The following is a 22,861-nucleotide window of genomic DNA, read 5'->3' as shown; positions in this document are numbered from 1 at the left end:
CAAGGAGAGAATAAAGGACACATGCAGTGCACAAAATCACATATTTTACTTTACCACTTTTGTGGCCAACACTTATGCAAATGTACCTTTACTTCGAAAAGAACAGAACAGTATAGTATCTCGAAATTCTATGTATCAACATCATTTCATATTAGATATTCGTGCTTATTCAGAAACAGGAAATAATATAACATAAACTTCCAATCTTCATTAAGGGAAATTTGCGCCATGAACAACCTTCCGAAGTGCAGATTGCTGTCACCAAGTAACACAACCTAGAGTGACAGGCAGGATTCATAAACAACCTCATTAAAGGTTTAGAAATTAACAAAAACAAAGCTCTACTCAAGGTGCACTTCTCTCTTGGGAGGTTCCAATTGCAAGTAGTAGAATGGCTCAGTAGGCTCTTCCCTGCACAACCATGTTGCATAGAAAGTTAGAAAAGCCTTCTCTTTATCACTATAGGAACAGAAACTTATACCAACTGAAAGCAATAAAGACAACTTTCAAATTTGGCACTTCATCCAAACAGTATTTCTTCGATTGTTTTTTGTTTTTTAATAAGATTCCTGCTTGTTTATTTGTACCAATCACGAAATATTTAACATCCGGGCTATAAGGATCTGAAAACTATTTTACATACCCTTTAAGTATTCTTCAATGTTTACTGTGTTTTTCCCCCAGGGCTCACCTCTTACAATTTCTCTCTTCAAGTTTATCCCTTTCAAATCTCCAACCCCCGAAATATATCTTCCTTCCACACAATTCATCTTCATTAATTTCAAAGATGTCAAAAAACTGAAGTTCATTGCTGTTTGAGTTGTTCAATCTTCAACATCTAAGCTCAGAACGAACAACCGAGTTCATCATTTTCAAAACTTGATACTCGGGTTGGCTCCAAATTTTGTAGCCTATTTGTATTATGTATGAGTAGTCTTCAAGAGTATGTATTTTTAGATAAAAATAACAAATTATTGGTGCTCTATAAACTTGTTTAAGATGTTCAACTTTATTCCAATACCTCTTATAGATAAATCAAAAGAAAACGTAAGCCAATACATAAATTAGAGTAACAAGAGATGTCTTCATCAATCATTTTAGGGAAAAGGGACAAATATATCCTCGAACTTTCGAAAATGGTATGTCAATACCCTCCGTCATATTTTTCGTCCATGAATACCCTCGCCGTCCAATAACTAGTGTACATTTGCCCCTCCCACTAACGGAAACTCATTTTGTACACGTGGCATAATCCTACGCCTCAACCCGGGTTGACCCTTTTAACCCGCCCCATTACCCATTTAACTCACCTGATACACCCATTACCTACATAAGAATCTGATGTTCATGTTCGAGAACCCCACGTAGAAATCTCAAACATGTGTTGAAATCTGAATCCGAATCGGAGTTTTTGGAATTGTGGGGTTGAAGATTTGAATTTTTTATATTTTTTTTTTAGTTAAGAAGAAGAAGATTCTAGAAACTTTCCAGAAGTTTGTTTCCATTTGGGGAAGAAACATAAGCTGTATTAGCTTAGAATCCCATTTTCCTTTCATGGGGTTCGTTTTTTTCTTTGGAATAATTCTACCTCTTTCTTTACCAAAAAGGACATACAAGTAGCCGAGAATGCAAATAAATTGCAATGTTTTGATCTGGTTATGTTTTTATCTCCAATGAAAATTGAATTTTTCAATTACTCTAATTAATTTTTTTCCCCTGATAGATGATGTTAATTAATTTAATTTGCAGAAACTTTATCCAAGGCAAAGTAATTTTGAGTCTCTTCTTCAAGATTTTAGCGTGACATTTTTTTCTTTGCAGAAATAGGTGCTTTGGATTCTCGATCTCTTTTGTTTAAATCTTCAAGTAGATGATTGAAAAAGTATATGGAAAGATAAAAGAAGAAGAAGAAGACAGGGGGTGAGGGGGTGGGGGACAACAACGACGGCGGCGGCAACCTTAAGAGGAAGAAGCAGCGTTAAAAGTAAATGGGGCTTTCTTCTTTAGGTTTGTAGATAGTTTGTTAAATGGGTAATGGGGCGGGTTAAACGGAAATTTGAAATTTGGGTTAAATATTTGGTCAACCCGGGTTGAGGCGTAGGATTGTGCCACGTGTACAAAATGAGTCTTCCGTTAGTGGGAGGGGCAAATGTGCACTAGTTATTGGACGGCAAGGGTACTCATGGACGAAAAGTATGACGAAGGGTATTGACATACCATTTTCGAAAGTTTGGGGGTATATTTGTCCCTTTTCCAATCACTTTATTTGAACTGTAATATCTATTAGAAGATGGTTTGCTAAAGGCTGTGTTTGATGACATATAATGAGATAAGACTAATTTATTTCAATGTCAATTATTTCACAGCTGATCTACGGAATAATAATTGAAGTCTTGAAGTTTACCCAGGCTTAGAACGCATGCACCTCCAGAATAGCTTGAAAGGCCCCGGTATCGTTTTAAATGGATTGCCTTCAAAACATGCCTGCATAGTATTATAAATTAGTCAGCTGAAAAAAGAAACGACAAACAAGCATAAAATGCGTGTGTTGAACATTATGCTGGGTTATACTAAAAGATGTAAAATGGCCAGTGATGAACTCAGACATTCAAAAGAGTTGAGTATCTGATTCTGGAACCAGGGGCACAATGTAACCAATGAATGGATGGGTTGGTCTGGGAACAGGTAAAGATCGAAGGATATTCCCATCCTTGACGAGGGATATGCAAACATCTCTCCTTCCTACGAACACTAGATAGAGGGAAAAATGGACAAATAGCCACTTTGCAGACCACTAAAGAACAGTAGCCACATTTTAATGCTCGATATTCAAACTACTGCAAATTTGCCTTGGCATAAATTGAATCACATCAACTTTTAGACAAAGGAGATCAATATACTAAGCTTCTCGATCTATATACTACATACCACCTACTACACCAATGTAATTTGGAGACATAAAAGTGAAAAACATGGAACTTATTTTACGGACCAATATGAATCAGAATCAATACATCAGCAGCGTGTTCGAAGAGAACTATTAACTTGACAAGAAGCTAGCAATTTATTTGAGTATAAGCATCATTATATCAGTACAGGCAGGTACTCCACAGCTAAATTTCTAATATATAGTTCAACATTACAATGGAATTTCTCTTGATTTTCATTCCTTATATTGTTTGATGAAACTGAAAGAATTGTGTCAGAAGAAACAGGATAAGTTGAAACCATAGGATGAAGGCAGCGGCAACATCAAAGTCGGTTTTAATGGCAAAACTCCAACTTCTCTTGTAAAAGCTCGGACTCCATGATATTGTAGGGAGTTCCACATACAGGTAACTTACGAATTTGGTATAGAAGTTTGAAACTCCATATCACTATGCTGGTGTTTCACATAAAGGAAGTTTCTGAATCCTAGCATACAAGTTGAGGGAAGCAAGACTAAGATGGCTCGGGCATATGACGAGGAGGTACGTGAATGGGCGAGTAAGGAGGTGTGAGAGGTTGATTGTAACAGGAGTTAAAAGAGGTAGAAGTAGGCCGAATGAGCTGAGATAGGAAGGGGTGGAGACCAAGGCATGAGGATTAGGCTAGAAGGTTAGTAGGTAACCGAGTGTTGTCACACTTTGGAAGGGAGAGGCAGGGGGTCAGCCTCCTCTATGATTCTTATTAGTAGTAGTATTTAGTAATTGTGATGTTCCTCCTTTATGTTTATTATTAGGAAGAAGACTTTTGAATCTTGTAGTCTAAACTAAAAATATGTTTAATCAATTGGACCACACCCCTCACTGTTAAGGATGCATATGAGAGTTGGAGTCTATGGAAAGTTCACAAAGCCATCAAGAAGATCTGGATTATGATACCTGCTTGTATTTTTTGGTGTATTTGGTTAGAGAGGAACAAGAGATGTTTTGATGGAGAGTCAACTGCTTTAGGCATTTTGAAGACTAGGTGCACTGAAAATTTGTTTAGTTGGACCAACTTGTATCCTGCTGTTAATGCAGAACAACTTCAGGATTTTACTAACTCATTAACTCTGGCTTAGATAGTTTGTATAGTTAGCCAGAGATTTTTTTGTAAGCTCAAATGTCATATCTTGTAAATTTTGCATCTTCCTGATGTTGTTATTAATACCACTTATCTTATCAAAAAAAAGATATGTTTAATGTATCATAATGCCTTTTAATTTTGTGGCCTTAAATATGCCGAGCAGAATGTTGGAACTAAAGAGTTGTCAAATTAGACAAGATACATTCTTTAAACTCACTAAAAAGGAAAATAACTCAAACAAAATGAAATTGAGGGAGTAAGAAATTTCATTGCTGGCCTCAAGAAGATGCAGAATAACACAAAAAGTTCTGAAACCCTCTGAATCATCATATTCCCCATAGAGGTGGCAGAAGCCCAGAAATACTCTCCTTTTAAAACCACAAAACATATCCAGTGTCCCCACCAAAACATCGTTACTCTTCGTTTACCTGCTTGCAGACTAGTAGTGAAGCTAAATGGTTCTTAGTTGGCCTCATCTTTTAGCACATCATGTCGAGTACTGTTTAGAATCCCAAAATTGGTAAGTGTATGGATCGTAGTCTTCCCATATGATACTTGAGCTATATATTAAGGTTCAAAGTTCATTTTCTCAACATGATTAGTACTAGGTCCACCCTAATGTTGGAATACCCAAGTCATGTTACTCCTCCACCTTCAAAATCCCACATCAACTTTTTCTCTCATTTTTAGTAAATGATAATATAGGCTGAAACAAATTTCAGAGTTCAATCTCCAGGCTTACCACACATCCAAGTTAATAATATGAGTGCTTTTAGAATCTAAAAAGGCAAACAAATTATTCCCTCCGTCCCAATTTAAGTGTCTTAGTTTGACTAGACACAGAATTTAAGAAAAATAGTTTTCAATGTTATGATCTTAAATTAAAAACGCGAGTAGTCCAATTTAAACTTAAATTGGGACAGACGAAGTACTCAATTAGACTGAAATACTAACATCCACCAGAATGGCCACAAAAATTCACGAATCAATATTGATCTAACTATCTAAGAAATGGAACGGAAACTCAGACGCAATAATTTTAAATAAAAGTGCAGATAAAATTCTGACCTGAACAACATCCTCAACACGGTCGTTGCATCTATGGGCCTTAGGTTGTCTGTTATCACCTTCCGGCAAACCCCATGGACTCTCTCTTCTGGGAACTGGAGAACTCATCTTCCGTCTCTACTGTCTGATGTCCTTTCGCCCAACCTTGATAATACAACACTTGTGTTTTCTCCTCCCTCTTGAGTCAGGTCGAGATCGGGTCTATCAAATAGAAGGAAAAGACTTACTAATTTTTGTTCTAAAGCAGGGTTCAGATAAACCGACAAACTGCATCAAATCAATAGTTTAAATCAAATTGAGAAGAGAAAACATTAGTGATTTGATTTAGTTTTAGTTTGATATAAAAAAAATTTAATCATAGTTGATTTGGTTTGATGTTAACCTAAATGAATCAAATCAAACTGACAATATATTTATACAAATTTTATAAATATTTCATACTTTCAAATGCTTATTATATTTGTAAATATTTTCTTAAAAGTTTCATAATTCATGCTTCTTAACATATTTACTTCAATTTTCTAAAATTCCATATGCTTACATTCTTCATTTAGCTGCCACACAACATTAAGCAAATAAAGTATCTATTCAAAAAACTACTCTAGTTGTGGGAAAAAGAAAATACATTCAACATACTGACTTGGAACTTAAACTAAGAGCATGCTTGGAAGAATTTGCTTAAAAGCACTTTCGTATCTTACCAATACACTACAAAAGTGCTTAAAACTATTTTAGGCTTAAAAACACTTAAAATAAGTCGATCCAAAACAAGATCTAAGTCCAAACAATTCACCAATTATATAACTAATCAACAACTCTAACTCTTCTTCTATTCTTTAGCTGGATTTTGGTATATCTAAAAGAGATTTGAACAGACATATTACTGGAAAATAACATTACGAACAGTTTTCATATTAACATAATATTGTTCTTAAAAAACTGCAGTCTTAATTCAAGGTTCCAGTTTGATCTAGATGTTTTTAACTATGTTTGGTCATATATTATAACTATGCACTCCAGAGACAACTTTTTGCTACACAAGAGGAATGACAACAAACCTATTCATCTTTATCACAAGCATCAGTTCATTTCTATACTTCCATCTTTTAGTCCATCAAGTGTTCAATTTTCTCCTTATATAATTGCACATCAGTATGTATCTTGATACATACAGACACGGAAACAAAAACCGCGAAACTAAGCAGATATTTCAACCCCTAAGATGATTCAGAATTGCCGAATATTCATCTACCAAAAGTCAATTCTTATCAGCTCAAAAAAAAAAAAATCAACTAAACTTGCAATTCCACATGTATATTAAAGTATTAATAGGGGGGGAAACGTGAAGTGCATGAAGGAATTTAAACATATATCTTCCAAAACATGTCGAGACTTGAGACGTTGTAGTTTCCCCTTTATGCATCTCCTAGTTCCTAAACTATGTCATTTTCAGTCCAAGATAGTTCTCATAATACCATCAAGAAGTAAAATACTATACTAATCCAAAGAATTCAATAGAAGCATCGTCAGGTTGAAGGTTTTTGGTGATATGACTCTAGACATCTGATAGATGTTGTAAATGAGACAAGTGTAATTGATTTTAGGGGGTTTCGATATTGATATCCACAAATTCACAAACCTGTATTATATTGGAGAGTGACCTTTTGTACATTGATTTTACAAAACTCAAATCATAGTCATGCCCAAAGGTCTGAGAATTGGCTAGAGTTTTTTGCATAAGGAAAGATAACAAAGTGTAATCGTCATACTTAAATAAAGTTAGGCATCTCACCTTTGATTCTATTTCTTTCTATCTTAGCTATTAGTATTGAACATGGCAAGTAAGAGCATAATCTTTCGAACAACCTGTTGTTTAAGGGATATCATCAAACAACTTGGTTGTGAATTGTGATAAGAAACAAACCAGAACTCAGTTAACCTATTTCAATTTATCAAATTTGTACGAATTACAGTATCTATAAAATCAATCAACAGAAAATATTAAAAATTAATTCAGCACTCCGTAATGGGGAACATATGTAAAAATAAATATATCACAAAACTGACAACAACAACAACAAACATCAATAACAACCGAGAAAAGCTTCTTCAACCCAAAAATTCAATTTAGGTATTTCCTCGATATAAAATTTCAACGTACAACATGAAATTCGAGAAGAAGATTTGAACAAAAGTTGAGAGGAAATCATACCTTAAGTTGTAAGCAAATCTTCAAAGTCCCAAAGAGGATTGAAATACTACTACCCTTCTAGAGTGTGTGAAATAGAAGAGATTTGGGGTTAACCACTTTAATAAATGATCAAAAGACAATTTTGCCCTTGGTCTTTCTTTCTTCAATATTGTGGATTAAATATGTTCATATTTGTGCTTAACACCAAAGCCCCTTCTGCCGTTCTCTTCAGCACAAGGATAATAGGGTATTTTCCAGCTCCATCGGCAAGGAATTTTATACAAGGGTAACAAAAGAAAAAATGTGTATTATTAGACACGATAAATGATAACTTTCATAATATATTACATTTCTATGTAAGTAACAAAATATTATGAGATGATTGATGATCGACTCACTAGCATGTTTTTATTTTGTCTATTTCAACTTATTCAATTTTAATTCAACTCATCCGTTTGACATCCCAGAGGAGCTAATAAAATTTGATAATTCCGTCACACCAAAGTGCAAATTTTTATGGGGATGAATATTTCTTTTTTTAAAAAAATATCAACTTGTAGTTTAGCAGCTTATTTGGATGGCTGCTACCTATTGTATGGTAGTGTATTACTAGTTTATAAATATCATATTTATTTTAATTGTTAACTAGGTTTCATTATATTACATCATTAAATTCATCACTAAATAACAAAAAAAGATTTCATATGTATTAACATATATAAATATTCAGAAATATAACACAATATAATATAATATAATTATCCATGTGCAAGCAAAGTGGTAGGCGTTGATAGGAAAATTGACGACATTAGATAAAAGAAATGTTTGTGGATCTTCATTCATTCAGATCCCCTTTTCATGGAAGTGAACTAGTGGGCGACATCTCTAACAAAAAACATAATTTCCAAAATTGGCTGAACTGTTAGTTGGTGGCTGGTTCTATTGCTGCAAAAAGACGAAGACCAAAATGGGTGCTTTTGTTAAGCTATTGGACTTGCTTCTTTTCGTTTATTTCTTGTTAATCGCCATTGTTGCACCACTCTTTGATGGCCAAGTTGCCCTTCCTAAACATATATTTCCTCCTGTGTTGGTTGACCTAAAGAGCTGGTACACTCAACAATATGGTGATTATTTGGTTTCTGAGAAACCCCATTTCTTTGTTGGCTTAATCTGGCTGGAGCTCCTCTTTGCTTGGCCCCTTTCCGTCCTTAGTCTTTATGCCATTGCAGCTGGAAAATCTTGGATTAAAACTACCTCCTTGATGTATGGTGTTTCCACTCTCACTGCAATGGTAATTTAATTTTCTTATTGTTTATTTTTGGGGGGCAAATTGCAATTTGTCTTGCATGTCGAAGATTATTAGATTGTTGTGCTAGCTTCAAATTGTCTTGTTTTGGGGGTTGATGTTTCATAAATCAGTTGAATTGGATTTAATTACATGGAATTTAGTAACATTATGAGATGAAAGTTAAAACAGATGCATTCTGGATGGTAGGAACCTTTTTCAAAAAAGTTGTCTTTTGCTTTTCTTTGCTCTTTTCCCCTTCATATGACAGGATTCATTGGAAAGCTCTAGTTTATCTGAATATAAGTTGTATTGACAAAGATTGTAACTTTTGGACCTTTTATGGTTATTGGAAATAATTTGAGAAATTAATGTGAAGGATGTAGGCTGAGGTTGAGGTTGGCTCTAGCGGAAATTAGAGGTAGGCTGAGGTTGAGGTTGGCTCTAGCGGAAATTAGAGGTAGGCCGAAGAAGAACTGGGGAGGTTATTAGACAAGACATGATACAATTTCAGCTTAGTGATGATATGAACCTAATAGGAAAGTGTAGAGGTTGAAAATGAGGGTAAAAGATAGGAGGTAGCGGAGTGTGGTCCCACTTTATGTGGGAGAGGTAGGGGGTTAGCCTCCTATCCTTATTAGCAGTACTAAATTTTATTCTTTTGGTGGTATTAATGTATGTGGCTTTATTTGCAGTGTATCTTGGTAGCTTGCTGTCATATTTTCTTACAACCTTGCTTTGAAAACTTTTTTTTGAGCCGAGGGTCTATCAGAAACAACCTCTCCACCCCACAAAGGTAGGGGTAAGGTCTGCGTTCTCCACCCTCTCCGATCTTACTTGTGGGATGGGTATGTTGTTGTTGATGTATGCTTGGAAGTTGGAACACTATTTTCAGCTTCTCAAGAAAAGTTGGAACTCTAATTTACCACTACAGTTTTCATTTCGATCTGCAATGTTAAGTTCATTATCTGTTTTCTTTTCTCCAGCTTGGTATCATGGCTACCTTGTTTCCCTTACTTTGGTATCTTTAACGTTAACATTTTTACTGTCGATTCTTTTCTTTTCATATTTTTTTTTACTCTTTACATTTCTTTCAAATTTGTTCTGAAAAATGATTTTCTTGAGCTGAGGGTGTATCGGAAACAACCTCTCTACCTCACAAAGGTAGGAGTAAGGTCTGTGTATATCAAACCCTCCCAAACACCACTTGTGGGACCATACTGGGTATGTTGTTGTTTTTATCACGGCCATCTTTGCTCCAATCAAGTTAGTGTCTTTGAAAAAGGAAAAATATAGAAAATATATGCATACATCTTAGCTAGTTTTCTACAGTTTTGTATTGGACATATCCAAACCAATTGACCGTCAATCTTACTCGGGCCTCATATTGTTCCTTTTTTCCATTTCTTTTCCTCCCTTTTTTGGAGGTGGGTGCGTGTGGCGAATAGCAATTAAGGTAATAAAAATGAACATTGGAAACTCAAGAGCTAAAGCAGGTAACATAATGAACATTGGAATAATTCAAGAGCAACAACCAACATGAACATAGTGCAATAGAGAAGAGTCCCAGAAGCATAAGAACAACTTGTCTAGCGCTTCTGGTTGTTGAGGAATCAGCTGTGTTATAATCTTCTTGTCCAGAAATCATCATTTTACCTCCTGCCATCTTGCTGCAGATTGTATCGTCATTTGTGAGTATTAAACTGTTTCCTGACCCTCTAGAACTGACTCTTAGAGAGGCCGAGCCAGTGCATAGCTACTTACTGCCTGCCCACCCACCCACTTTCAGAATCATGGTTTCATTTATTCGTACATCTTCTCAAATCAAAAACATTTGATCCTCAATGAAGGTAAAAGGTCATATTAGAGATGCAGCAGTTCCCAAATTGAGATAGCAGTCAAGTGGAATTGCATCTGCTTATGCCTTGCTTTTCTAATCAATATTGCAAATTTCAGGTGGCGATACTAAGTGAAATGAAGAATTCCGAGAGAGCATCAGACAAGTTGCTGATGATATACTATCCATTTCTAGGATTTGCTATTTTAGCAATTTTACGTGGTCTACTACCTCATTCTGGCAAGAGTGTGAGCATTGGAAAGAGATCCGTTATAGGCAGGAAGAAGAGGGCTTAATCTTTCAACTCAGAAGCTTAGAATTGAAGAGTTTGTATTTCTTTAGGCAGTGATACCTAGAAACCATATCAATTTTTGTTATTGGTTCTTTTTAGTTGACATTATATTTTTTGATGGCTTGTGCACGAGTTTTCACGTAAACAATCACAAAATGAGTTTTAGTTTCACAAGTGCTGATGACATTGTTAGTTTTAAATCTTGATATAATTTCCTTCTCGTTCGCAACAATCTGCTGCTGCATCTTCAAAGATCAATTTTCTTGCCATAAAGTCTAGCAAAGTACTATATACCAGAAATAGGAACTCCATTTGAGTTGTCTATAAGACTATTACAATGTATTTCGATTGGATTAACTAGTTTCTCAACAGTTGATTTTGCGTGCTTCAGTAGTTGACACTTGACAGAAACAAATAAAAAATATATTTGACGGCATTACTTAGTGGAAAATTTGAACTAATGGAAAGTATTCAGGAAAATATATGGGATAGGATTGCTAATTGCATTCGAGATGTAGCTAGAGTTGAGGTGATGGGTCTCGATCGGTAAAAGAAAGTCATTTTTCTTAAATTGAAGGAAAATAAATTTATTTTAAAAATTGTTGGAATACTAACACCCAGATTTGCCTAAGGAACAAGTATATTCCATCTGTTCTTTTATAGATTACAGCAACTACGTTACGTACTTATTTTATGTAAAATAAATAAAGTAATGACACAATATTTTATTGTGGAAAATTTAGAAAAAGAACTGCTTCTGGATCTACTCATTATTGACTAGTGAGCGAGATTTCAAAGGGAAACATTATTTGCAGAATTAGCATTACTGTTGAGTGGCTGTTGCAAAGAGACGAAGACGAAAATGGATGGTTTTGTTAAGCTATTGGACTTGCTTCTTTTCATCTACTTCTTCTTCATGGCCATTGTTGCACCACTCTTTGATGGTCAAACTGCCCTTCCTAAACACATATTTCACCCTGTGTTGGTTGACCTAAAGAGCTGGTACACTCAAGAATGTGGTGATTATTTGGTTTCTGAGAAACTCCATTTCTTTGTTGGGTTAATCTGGTTGGAGCTTCTCTTTGCTTGGCCCATCTGCCTGCTTAGTCTTTATGCCATTGCAGCTGGAAAATCTTGGATTAAAACTACCTCCTTGCTATATGGTGTTTCCACCCTCACTTCAATGGTAAGAAATTTGCTTATTGTTTATATTTGGGGCTAATTACAAGTTGTCTTGTATGTCTCTGGACTCTGTTAATTGAAGATTATTAGATTGTTGTGCTAGCTTCAAATTGTCTTGTTTTTGTGGTTGATGTTTCATAAATCAGTGGAATTGGATTTCAATTAGATTGAATTTGATAACATTATGGGATGAAGCAGATGCATTCTGGGTGAATTTTTGCTTTGCTTGCTCTTTCCCCCTCATAAGATCGGATAGCTCTAGTATATTTGAAAATAAGTTGTATTGACATTACCCCTAAGATGAAAGATTGTTACTTTTGGGCCTTTTATGGTTAATGGAAATAATTTGAGAAATTAATGTGAAGGATAGTATGCTGAGGTTGGGAGTAGCGAGAGTTACGAGAGATAGAAGTAGGCTGAAGAAGAACTGGGGGAGGTGATTAAACATGACATGAGACAACTTTAGCTTAACGACAATATGATCCTAGAAAGGAAGGTATGAAGGTCGAAGATGAGAGTATAAGGTTATTAGGTAGCGAGTGTGGTCACACTTTATGTGGGATGGGCAGGGGACTAGCCTCCTATCCTTATTAGTAGTAATTTTAGTCTCTTATTCTTCTGTGTGTATTAGTATATGTTGCTTCATTTGTTTTGCTTTCTTGTTGCTTACAATCTTGCTTCGAAAACTTCCCTTTTGAGCCAAGGGTCAGTTGGAAACAACCTCTAAGATAGAGGTAAGGTGTGCGTACATCCACACTCTCCAAACCCCACTTGTGAGATTACACTTGGTATGTTGTTGTTGATGTATGCTTGGAAGTTGGAACTCTATTTTACCACTAGAGTCTCCATTTCGATTTGCAATGTCAAGTTCTTTATCTGGTTTCTTTTCTCCAGCTTGGCATCATGCCACCTTGTTTCTTTTACTTTGATTATCTTTACGTTTTTACCTTAAGTACTTAACATTTTTTAATATTTTCATAATATTTTTTTTTTACTCTTGCATTTCTTTCAAACTTGTTCTGGAAAATGACTTTCTTGAGCAGAGTGTCTATTAATAACAACCTCTCTACCTCACAAAGGTAGGGATAAGGTCTGGGTACACCCCACCCTCCCCAGACCCCACTTGTGGAACTGTACTACGTATGTTGTTGTTGGTATCATGGTCACCTTGTGTCCAATCAAGTTTTAGTGCCTCTTAAAAAGGAAAATATATGCATACGTCTTTCTAATCAATGTTGCTAATTTCAGGTGGCGATACTAAGTGAAATGAAGAATTCCCAGAGAGCATCAGACAAGTTGCTGATGGTGTACTATCCATTTCTAGGATTTGCTGTTTTAGCGATTTTACGTGGTTTACTACCTCATTCTAGCAAGAGTGTTAGCATTGGAAAAGGATCCGCGATAAGCAGGAAGAAGAGGGCTTAATCTTTCAACTCGAAAGCTAGAGTTGAAGAGTTTGTATTTCTTTTGGCATTGATCTTTCAATTTCGACTCTTGAAACCATATCAATTTTGGTTTTTTTCCTGTTTCCCTAGCTGATATAAAGTTCTGATGCTTGTGTATGAGTTTTAAGGTCACAAGTTCGAGCCTTGCACAAACAAATTAAATTCAGTATTTAAGTGGACAAGGATAAAAGAGGCCGGATCAATCATCCTTAAGTTTCAAAGGCTGCTTCTTTGGCTCAAAGAATTGGGATTTTTGTATGTATAATCCTTGTTAATTGCATGTCTAAGAACTTGAGATATAATGGTTTCTAACAATTCCAAATTATAAGTCAATATAGTAAACCACTATGTAATTGTTGACAAGTAGTCTCTAAGCTAGTCAATACAGTTTAACAAACAAGCACTAAGGTACAAATGGACATATGTAACACACCAAACTTGATAGAAAATTAATCCAATGTTGAAAAGGACATGAGCTCCCAAGGCTTCGATGAGTACAATTATTCATGGAGTTGAAAAGTTTGTTGGAGTTTTAAATCTCACGAATTGTTCCTGATTTAAAAGCAAGGAACAATTCATGGGCATAAACTTTTTTATAAACTCTTCAATTCTAGCTTCCCGTTACGCATTTTAACGGTTGAGAGTAAGGGACAACAAATCATGGGTCTAATACCATGCTAAATCCATCACCCTGTGGGATTTCACATTTTAATTAATTCTTAGAGATTGCCCCATGCATGTGGATAGTGAGGGTCTAGTATCTGAAACTTCATTTAGTGACGAAGACAAAAATTTAGTTAAGAATATTCAAAATTTGTTTAACTAACAACTTTTAAATTTTATTCTTTAAGACTATAAAATTATAAAATTAAGTGACTTTTGGTACATTATGCATATCTTTAGATAAAATAATTAAAAAGTTAAAAAAATCTTTTTAAAATAAATATTAAAAATAAAATAAATAAATTGAAACAAATTATAGCGTTATCATTGTCTCCACCATACTACTAGAATAATTCTTCTTATTTTTAAGGAATCGTTTGGTAACAAGTTATTTCAATAGAGATTAATTATCTTGAGATTAGTTATTCCATCCTTAATAAGATAAAAATAACATTATTCCCAAAATAAATTACTCTCACAATTTTATTCCAATTAAATATTAAATAAACTCATCCTAAAATTAATAGCAAAATTAATTATCCCTAATCTCTCCTATTACATACTTCTACAATTCAACAAAAGATGCAAGAAGAAAAATATGCTAGTAGTACAAAACTATAATTTGACTGTAACTCATGACAAGTCAACAACTTCAAAACATCAATATGAGTTGTGGTGTAGAGATCTTAATCAGATATCTCGAGTTCAAGCAAATCTTGTTTGGAAACACCACCCAGTTTAGATTCTATTATACGCAATATAAATTTAATCAGAGCTCAAATGTGAACATCAGACACTAAATAGAAACTAAATAAAAAACAACTTCAAAACAAATGAAACAAATATGAAGTATCTTGAAATACATATAAGGAAAAATACTTCAAATTGAACAGGAAACTGCTAAGAAATACCAAAGTAAACTAATCAAAATTCAATTTGTACAGAGTAATATTCCAAGAAACTCTGCATTTGTAAGTTGTTACCATTAGATTTCAAATACTACTATAAATTCAAACCCCCCAATGGCCCAATAGAGCATTTCTCTCCATATAACTATTTTAGCTTCTACTACTATACCATTACACTTACTTTATTACTACTATTCTTGAAAATAAAACAAAATGGCCTTTTCTTTAGTAAAATATTTTGGACTTTCCACAACTTTTGATCCCCTACATAAAAACCTCTTTAGTTCAAAACCTTGTGTTTCATCATTTTTTTCCAAGAAAATTGCCCTGCCAAAATGTAATATTATGTCCAAAAAGCCTTTATATATTTCAGCAGTGAGTGGATTTGGGCATGTTAATGAACCAAATGAATCAAAATCTAGGGACCCTTTAGTCCAATGTAATGCCTATGAAGCTAGTAGGCCACCAATTAGCATTGAATTTGATGAAGAAACTAAGATTGTTGCTGCTCATAAATTCAAGATTGGGTTATATTTTGCAACATGGTGGGCTCTGAATGTGGTATTCAATATTTATAACAAGAAAGTGTTGAATGCTTTTCCATTTCCATGGCTTACTTCAACTCTATCACTTGCTGCTGGCTCATTCATAATGTTAGTTTCTTGGGCTACAAGAATTGCTGAAACTCCAAAGACTGATATTGATTTCTTGAAAGCTCTGTTTCCTGTAAGTAAAATGATCATACTCTGTTTTTCGCACTAAGAAACATTGAATTCTTATAATGTGTTTGTGTTCAATAGGTTGCTGTGGCACATACAATTGGACATGTTGCTGCAACAGTGAGCATGTCAAAAGTTGCAGTTTCATTCACACACATAATCAAAAGTGGAGAACCTGCTTTCAGTGTTTTGGTTTCAAGTTTGTTTTTGGGTCAAACTTTTCCATTGCCACTTTATCTTTCACTTGTGCCAATTATTGGTGGTTGTGCACTTGCTGCTGTTACTGAGCTCAATTTTAATCTAACTGGTAATAAGTTACAAATCAATCTTGTTTTAGTGATTATGCATGTGTTTTATATATTCGAAGCTCACTGGCCCGACTAATATAGATTTGCATCACATAGAAAGGGGTAGTGGTGGAGTTAGGTTTAAGGAAAGGGATTTAAATTGAAAAATTATATTACTATAAGTAAACGGTTGAATTCCGCTTGCTTGTATAAATTTTTGGATCCTCCACTAAAACCTTACTTCTAATTAAGGGTCGAGGGATATCATCCATACCACCACACTCGTTGCCAGGGATGGACTTAGAGGTAGTTAAAGGGTTAACCCGAATCCCCTAAGTGAAAAAATACATTGTATATATAAGGTATTTTTAAGAATTGTTATATTCTATATATTGATTTTGAACCTCGTGAATGTAAGATTAGAGGTTGACTTAGTGTTCAAGGGATTCAAAACTCACCTTGAGGTTTCAAGTTCAAATCATAGACATACTACTTTTTTTGAAATCCTGGATTCTCACTGCTTGTTGCCGTCAAATTTTAGACTAATTAATTATATGAGATTTATTTATGTTGCTAATGCTTCATAACATGCAGGGTTCATGGGGGCTATGATATCAAACTTGGCATTTGTATTCAGAAACATATTTTCAAAGAAAGGGATGAAAGGGAAATCTGTTGGAGGAATGAATTACTATGCTTGTCTTTCCATGATGTCCCTTTTGATTCTTACACCCTTTGCCATTGCTGTTGAGGGTCCAAAAGTATGGGCACTTGGATGGCAAAATGCAGTCTCCCAAATTGGCCCTAATTTTATATGGTAAGCACATTATCTAACAAACTTATAGTAACATTATTTAATCTCATTCTGTTTGGTCCTATGTTGCTCAGACTCTTCAAAAATGTCATCGGGTGCATGCCCCATGTCGCATGTCGGATCCTTCAAAAGTAGTGCATTTTTGGAGAGTCTGAACAACTTAGGTTTGGTCAATTCTTTTAAAATTCAAAATTTTTATGTAATTTTTTTGTTCTTGTTTTAGGTGGGTGGTGGCACAGAGTGTGTTCTATCACTTGTACAATCAAGTGTCCTATATGTTCCTAAATGAAATTTCTCCATTGACATTTAGCATTGGTAACACTATGAAGAGAATTGTTGTGATAGTTTCCTCCATCATCATTTTCCAAAATCCAATTCAACCAGTCAACGCCCTTGGTGCTACCATTGCAATTTTTGGAACTTTCCTCTACTCACAGGTAAGTCAAAATATATACATTCTTACTAAGTATATGTAATTGGCTTTTCATGTTACTCTTGGGACTAATAAAGATCCAAATGAATCTAACACATGTACAATTAGTTGTTTGTGTTCATCCTATGTACCATCAAAGCACTTCATACTTTGACAAACAATAACTACAAATTGTTTATGAGGAAACGTGTTGAAGACATTATTAAATAGATAAAAGTGTGTTTTCTCTAACAACTTGAGTTTTTAGCTGAGATGATCGCATAATATCAGCAACATCAATTTTAATACTTGTTCCTTTTTTGATTAATTTTATTGTTATGATTTTTATGCAGGCAAAACAATTAGAGAAGTTTGGCAAGAAGGATGAATGAAGAAAAGGGGAGACTCTGACTTAGAGAGTTAATAGATGGACAACAATGGACTAAATATTTTGTAATTGAAGATTGATATGATCTTACATGATATACAGGATAAAATATTGACTAAAGAGAATTAAAATTTATAGTCGAAGAATGCATATAGAGAATAAACTTCGTAGCATGATATTTTTTGGAAAATTGAGAATATTCAAGAGAGCTAGTTGGGCACAGTTCAAAATTCGATGAATAATAAGTTTTCCCTCTACAATTCATGTTGTGTGCTAACTCATACAATATGTGATGTGTTGTTTCTACTAAACGAAAGCTTTGGATGTATGACTATTGAAAATCATTTATCTTTGAGACGTGCCCATTAAACATTTCTTAAATGAGCCACAAAATCAAATGACTCTCTTTGTTACTTTTTTGTATAACTTACATAAATCTCATAGTGTAAAATCTAAATTTCCTTCTATCCCTATTCTTTTTCTAATTACACAAATCCCATGTTTTTTAGGCATTTCGAATACATAGTTAAGGATCCAGATTCATTATTATTGATACATTATGCATCAATCTGTTGCGCTTATTAAGGAAAAGAAAAATCTGAAAAATCAAATTAAAATCTCATAGTATCCATCTGTTGCACTAATTAAGGGGGAAAAAAAAACTAAAAATCAAATTAAGATCCCATAAATTGCTCTATTCCATTCAAAATTATTGTCAAGAATTTAATCATATAGTGTAACAAACCAAAAAAATCAAAAATTAAATTTCTTCTTCTTGTTCATTATTCTCTCTGTTTCATCCATTAGCCAAAAATTTCATACGATACATAATGAATATTTCGATCTTCTTACGTTTCTTGTTACTTTCAATTATATAGAGATAAATCCTAACAAAACGAAGAAATTTAAATTTTCAAAATGATGAGGACATAGAACATCTGAGAATACACACATAATATTGTTCGAAGCAAATTGTATTGCCTGATAAAATCTGTCTTGTTTGATGTAGGAAACATTCTCGAGTTTGATGCTCCTAACCAATTATTGAAGAACAGTTCTTCTGCATTTTCAAATCTGGTGGCAGAATTCTTCATCCATGGGGTTAACCTAAAAGCATGCACATGTGATAGTACATCTAGTTTAGATCCTCTAAAAGGAAGGAATGGCCAATTCAATCTGCCAATGTTAATGTGGCATTGTATAGTACATAATCACAAACTGACATCAAGAAATACAACAAGTAGAGAAGCTACTTCAAAAAAGTACATTTCTTATATTTGCCAACGAAAAGGTGGCATGAAACCTGTAGGATATGTACAGTGTCAATTCTTAATCCCTAATTATTCAGCGAAGAAACCTTTCAGATTTGATTCAAAAAATTTTGTCAAAATTTTGGGTAAACAAGGTGAGTTGTGAAGGATACAAAAGTGATGGAATTGTTGTTGGACAAACAATTTCTTTTGTGAATCTTCAAGTTCATCGAAGATCCTTTCAATTTTGATTCAAGATTGTTGAAAATTTTGAGATTCAAAATTTTTTTCCCGTTCATTGAAGATCCTTTCAGTTTGATTCAAAAAATTTGAAAATTTTGAGCTTCAAAATTATTCTCCTAGTTCATTGAAGATCCTTTCATTTTGATTCAAAATTATAATTTTTTTTGAGAAGATACATCATGAAGATTCTTTCAATTTAAATTGATAAGTGTTGTATTTCTACTAATACATTAAATAAGAAAGTGTTGCCCATAAAATTTTAGGGTTGAAATCAATACATTATTGTTTGGTAATTGTTATATGTATCAGATACATTTAGTATGAATTCAAATTTACATATCATGCCTAAAAAATTAGTGCATGATACATTATTATTTATATATCTTATTTTGTTTGGGAAATACTATATTTTCTTTTTTTAGAAAAACATTATACCTGTAATTGTTCCAAATAGCATGTTTTTTGGTGTGTGATACATAACACAAAGTTTATGTATCAAGTACATTTATATTGAACATGATAAACATTAATCAAAGATTCAACAACATTAGAGTTATGTATTAATAACTTAAATATGAACATGATACATTAAATAAAACAAAGGCTATTGTAGCAGTGATGTATCAAATCAGTGATAACACTAATAAAGACTAATTTAATAATCAAAATAAGCGAGATACATTGAAAGTAAGTCCAAAAAATTGAAAGATCGAACCAATAGAATGAAGTGTATCAAGACTGCCATTAGAAATTCCTGAAACCATTCCAGATGCACTCCAAGATGAACTCTGCGCATTAGCAACGTTTTTCCACCTCTATTCCATAAAGAGACCAGGAATAAAAGATTCAGTATTTTTTTAAAATGATTTTTAAAATAAATAAATAAAGGAAATCAAAAACCGAAGGATTGAAATAAATCTACTTCTTGAATAACTTGAAATCATTAATTGGAAAGAGAAAAAATTTGAAATTCAAAAATAGATTAATGAAAGTAACTATGGAGAGATTTGTGGATTGAAAAAAGAAAGGAAAATCATGGGTAGGAGATTTCAAATTAATGTAACTATAAAGTATCTTAATATTTAGTTGATACATAATGATAAAAAGAGTAACTAATGCTTAATACAAATTGATGATCTATAAAATCTGACATATATTTATATTTGATACTAAATGCTCACTAGTTAAACATGATACAAAAATTGTCCAACACTTAAACATGATACAAATAATGGATTACAGTTAAATTAGTAACTTGCAATGTATCTTATGTGTGTATTTGATACATTTTAGTAAAATTTGTGTATCTAATACACACTCTAATAGTGCAGGTTTTGAATGATACAACAATGAGCATTATTTTTGTATCAATAACTTCACATAATTACAACAACTCCACAGATGATACAAAAATTGCCCGCTACTATTGAACATTATTTTTGTATCAATAATTTCAGAAAATTACAACTCCTCAAATAATGAATAAAATTAGTATAATCTACATAATCCCATAGTGTAAGACCCTAAATTACATCTTATCAATTAATTTGATACACGATGTTTTATCTATAGAATAATATGATTTATGTATCAAGTGTATTTATTGAGTAATGTGTACATGAACTTAATCTTCTAATTTAAATAAGTCTAAACAAAAATTAAACACTACAGATACATAACAAACAATTGATACATGGTAGATTATACAATTTGAACACGATTTATTGAGCATGATGAAATTGTAATGTATCATAATGTTGAAAAGAAAGCATTATACATTAATTTAATAAAAATAACTAGATACATTAAAAATATGAATCCATGTATATCAAAAAAGATGAATAAGAAAAAATAAAAAAAAAACCCAACAATTTGATCTGCTTCTCCTTATCCTTCTCAACATATCGATAATGTATTAGATTGTTGCTGCATTTGTGGTAGTCCATTGGATGCACAATAAAAATCTTGACAATACATTGTCATAGCAAGTCTACCATCACCTACATTTTGGAGGAGGACGAGATGGACCCCAAGATCTCAAATTAGTATCAGAAGAATTTAGTTGATTAACCCCAATACTAAATGAAGGGGCCTGTCCCATATGTATTAGGAAAAAATTATGGAAAAAAAATGGAAGAAGACAACAATGGAGAAGACAAAACCCTACCTATTCACATGTTTGAAATTGATTGACTTGAGAGAGAGAATCCTTTTGAAAATCAAATTAATTTGAAAATTGTAACTACTAAGAATGTGGAGTGAATTTAGGGAGAGAAAAAAGGAGTTAAAAGGGGAGTAATAAACGTGGGTTTTGGCTGGTGGATCTTATGTATCTGCAAATTTTAAGAATTGGGAGAAATAAGGGATTTATGAAATATTTCAAAAAGATAGGGAAAAATGGAGAATAAGGTAAGTAAAGTTGTGTATATAAGTAATTTATCCTACTTTGTTTATCCATCGTAATTTTCTTTTTCATCGAAGTTCTCTCTCATGGCTTCCACAATTTCTTCTCTCCATGTACTGTATATATCGTCATATGTACGTCAATATATACACTTGACATACTCATGATATATAATAATATACATTGGCATACACAAAATATACAAGACATGTATATGATATACACATGATAACATATGGTTGGTTATACACACTTGTACATCGGTGTATGTACTTGTATGCTGTGTGCATGTCACAGTATATTGTACAAGTGTTATACATAACATATACAGTAAAATACACCCAATATACACTAGCCAGGTCAAAACTGGAATTGAAGTGGTCCTATTCTTACCCTTTATTAGACTCCGCATATTGCGGGGACTTAAAGAAGAAAATTCGTTATCTTTCACAAAATTAAGAATAATTTAATAATTATTTTGGACATTTATGGGAAAAAAAAAAGATTTGTGTAAAATGAACTTATTCATGGTCACTGTTTAACTATCAAATGCCTAACTATTTTATATTGATTAACTATCAAATGCCTAACAGAGCTTAGAGTAAATTTCGCTTTAATATAATAGTTCACAAATTATACTAGAGAGACAGAACTACACTAGACAAGCCTCATGCGACTAAACTGAACAAAGTATACCAATTATGCTTGATTATCAATTTCTAATTAGTAATTAAATTTACATTATATTTAAATTACACAACAGGATTCCAGTCATCATCTTGCAGATTGGATCAGAATTGAGGGAGCTCACTGAATTTAATTTAATTTAATTTAATTTATTCCTTTTAATAAAATTAAAATTATAGTACTATATTTAGCGGGGATTTAGATGACTCTTTCGAGTATCCAGGGGTTAACAGAAGTTAAACATATAGTTTAGCATAATTATTTGTTTGTCTAATATTTAATCAATAGGAATAGTACAAGTCAATTTTTTTGACAATAACCAAAGTCATACATGAAATGTTGCTTGCCATTTCAACATATATAATAACTAACTAATGTTTCTCAATAAACTAATGCCCCTTCTTATTTGGTCATCATAATAATTAATATATTTTGATTAAGTAAAGTCATGTATCTAATCTAATCTACCCTCCTAATCAAACTGACAAACATTCTCCTTAGCTAAGTTAAATTATCCTAAACCAATTAAGAAAACACACATGGTTGATCATCATGACATGGAGCACCTAGAGCATATTATATTAGTTTATGCACAAGGAGAAACAATTCGATGCACAAAATATCTCACATTCACGTAAGGTTCGAAAAGGGCAATGAGAGTGTGACCATATAGATAATATACATGATGCAAACATTAGTACTAGTTATTTTCATGGCTCAAATCTAACTAAGACCT

General features: G+C 33.2%; 3 protein-coding genes and 1 pseudogene across 4 annotated transcripts; 2 read left to right on the top strand and 2 right to left on the bottom strand.

Moving 5' to 3' along the window:
- Positions 1-131: 131 nt before the first annotated feature.
- Positions 132-7,380, bottom strand: LOC125817546 (uncharacterized). The gene is made up of 4 exons (XM_049497091.1): positions 7,331-7,380; positions 5,119-5,319; positions 2,405-2,484; positions 132-411 (listed from the first exon to the last, which is right to left on the bottom strand). Exons 2-4 carry the CDS (start codon positions 5,224-5,226, stop codon positions 342-344), a joined length of 258 nt encoding a protein of 85 aa, XP_049353048.1. The 5' UTR covers positions 5,227-5,319; positions 7,331-7,380; the 3' UTR covers positions 132-341.
- LOC125817773 (U6atac minor spliceosomal RNA) lies at positions 2,634-2,752 on the bottom strand (annotated as a pseudogene).
- Positions 7,381-8,073: 693 nt separating the features above from the next.
- On the top strand, positions 8,074-13,413 carry LOC125817544 (uncharacterized). Of its 2 annotated transcripts, XM_049497089.1 has the most exons (3): positions 8,249-8,405; positions 11,715-11,909; positions 13,154-13,413. In XM_049497089.1, the coding sequence occupies exons 1-3, from the start codon at positions 8,277-8,279 to the stop codon at positions 13,328-13,330; spliced, it is 501 nt and encodes a 166-aa protein (XP_049353046.1). In that variant the 5' UTR covers positions 8,249-8,276; the 3' UTR covers positions 13,331-13,413. The 2 variants fall into 2 exon arrangements, with proteins under 2 accessions (XP_049353045.1, XP_049353046.1); XM_049497088.1 differs by lacking the exons at positions 11,715-11,909; positions 13,154-13,413 and adding an exon at positions 10,551-10,948 and having other exon boundaries at positions 8,074-8,600.
- Positions 13,414-15,134: 1,721 nt separating this feature from the next.
- On the top strand, positions 15,135-17,787 carry LOC125817531 (glucose-6-phosphate/phosphate translocator 2, chloroplastic-like). Its single transcript, XM_049497074.1, has 5 exons — positions 15,135-15,647; positions 15,722-15,947; positions 16,522-16,744; positions 16,965-17,178; positions 17,507-17,787. The coding sequence occupies exons 1-5, from the start codon at positions 15,135-15,137 to the stop codon at positions 17,543-17,545; spliced, it is 1,215 nt and encodes a 404-aa protein (XP_049353031.1). The 3' UTR covers positions 17,546-17,787.
- The last annotated feature ends 5,074 nt before the right edge of the window (positions 17,788-22,861 follow it).

The sequence above is a fragment of the Solanum verrucosum genome, unplaced genomic scaffold (genome assembly GCF_900185275.1).
Source record: "Solanum verrucosum unplaced genomic scaffold, falcon-dt-bn FXZP01000280.1, whole genome shotgun sequence".
Taxonomy (NCBI): domain Eukaryota; kingdom Viridiplantae; phylum Streptophyta; class Magnoliopsida; order Solanales; family Solanaceae; genus Solanum; species Solanum verrucosum.
Note: the sequence above shows the minus strand (reverse complement) of the source record. Positions and strands in the feature narration are given on the sequence as shown.

What these genes read in the sequence shown, in the direction of transcription:
- LOC125817531 (XM_049497074.1), top strand. Translation starts at nt 15,135, where the DNA reads ATGGCCTTTTCTTTAGTAAAATATTTTGGACTTTCCACAACTTTTGAT. An exon ending in TCTTGAAAGCTCTGTTTCCT is followed by an intron (nt 15,648 to 15,721) that starts GTAAGTAAAATG and finishes TGTGTTCAATAG; the next exon opens with GTTGCTGTGGCACATACAAT. An exon ending in ATTGGCCCTAATTTTATATG is followed by an intron (nt 16,745 to 16,964) that starts GTAAGCACATTA and finishes TTCTTGTTTTAG; the next exon opens with GTGGGTGGTGGCACAGAGTG.
- LOC125817546 (XM_049497091.1), bottom strand. Translation starts at nt 5,226, where the DNA reads ATGAGTTCTCCAGTTCCCAGAAGAGAGAGTCCATGGGGTTTGCCGGAA. An exon ending in GTGTTGAGGATGTTGTTCAG is followed by an intron (nt 2,485 to 5,118) that starts GTCAGAATTTTA and finishes AATACTATGCAG; the next exon opens with GCATGTTTTGAAGGCAATCC. An exon ending in TGCATGCGTTCTAAGCCTGG is followed by an intron (nt 412 to 2,404) that starts GTAAACTTCAAG and finishes ATGGTTGTGCAG; the next exon opens with GGAAGAGCCTACTGAGCCAT.
- LOC125817544 (XM_049497089.1), top strand. Translation starts at nt 8,277, where the DNA reads ATGGGTGCTTTTGTTAAGCTATTGGACTTGCTTCTTTTCGTTTATTTC. An exon ending in TTCCTCCTGTGTTGGTTGAC is followed by an intron (nt 8,406 to 11,714) that starts CTAAAGAGCTGG and finishes GTGTTGGTTGAC; the next exon opens with CTAAAGAGCTGGTACACTCA. An exon ending in TTTCCACCCTCACTTCAATG is followed by an intron (nt 11,910 to 13,153) that starts GTAAGAAATTTG and finishes TGCTAATTTCAG; the next exon opens with GTGGCGATACTAAGTGAAAT.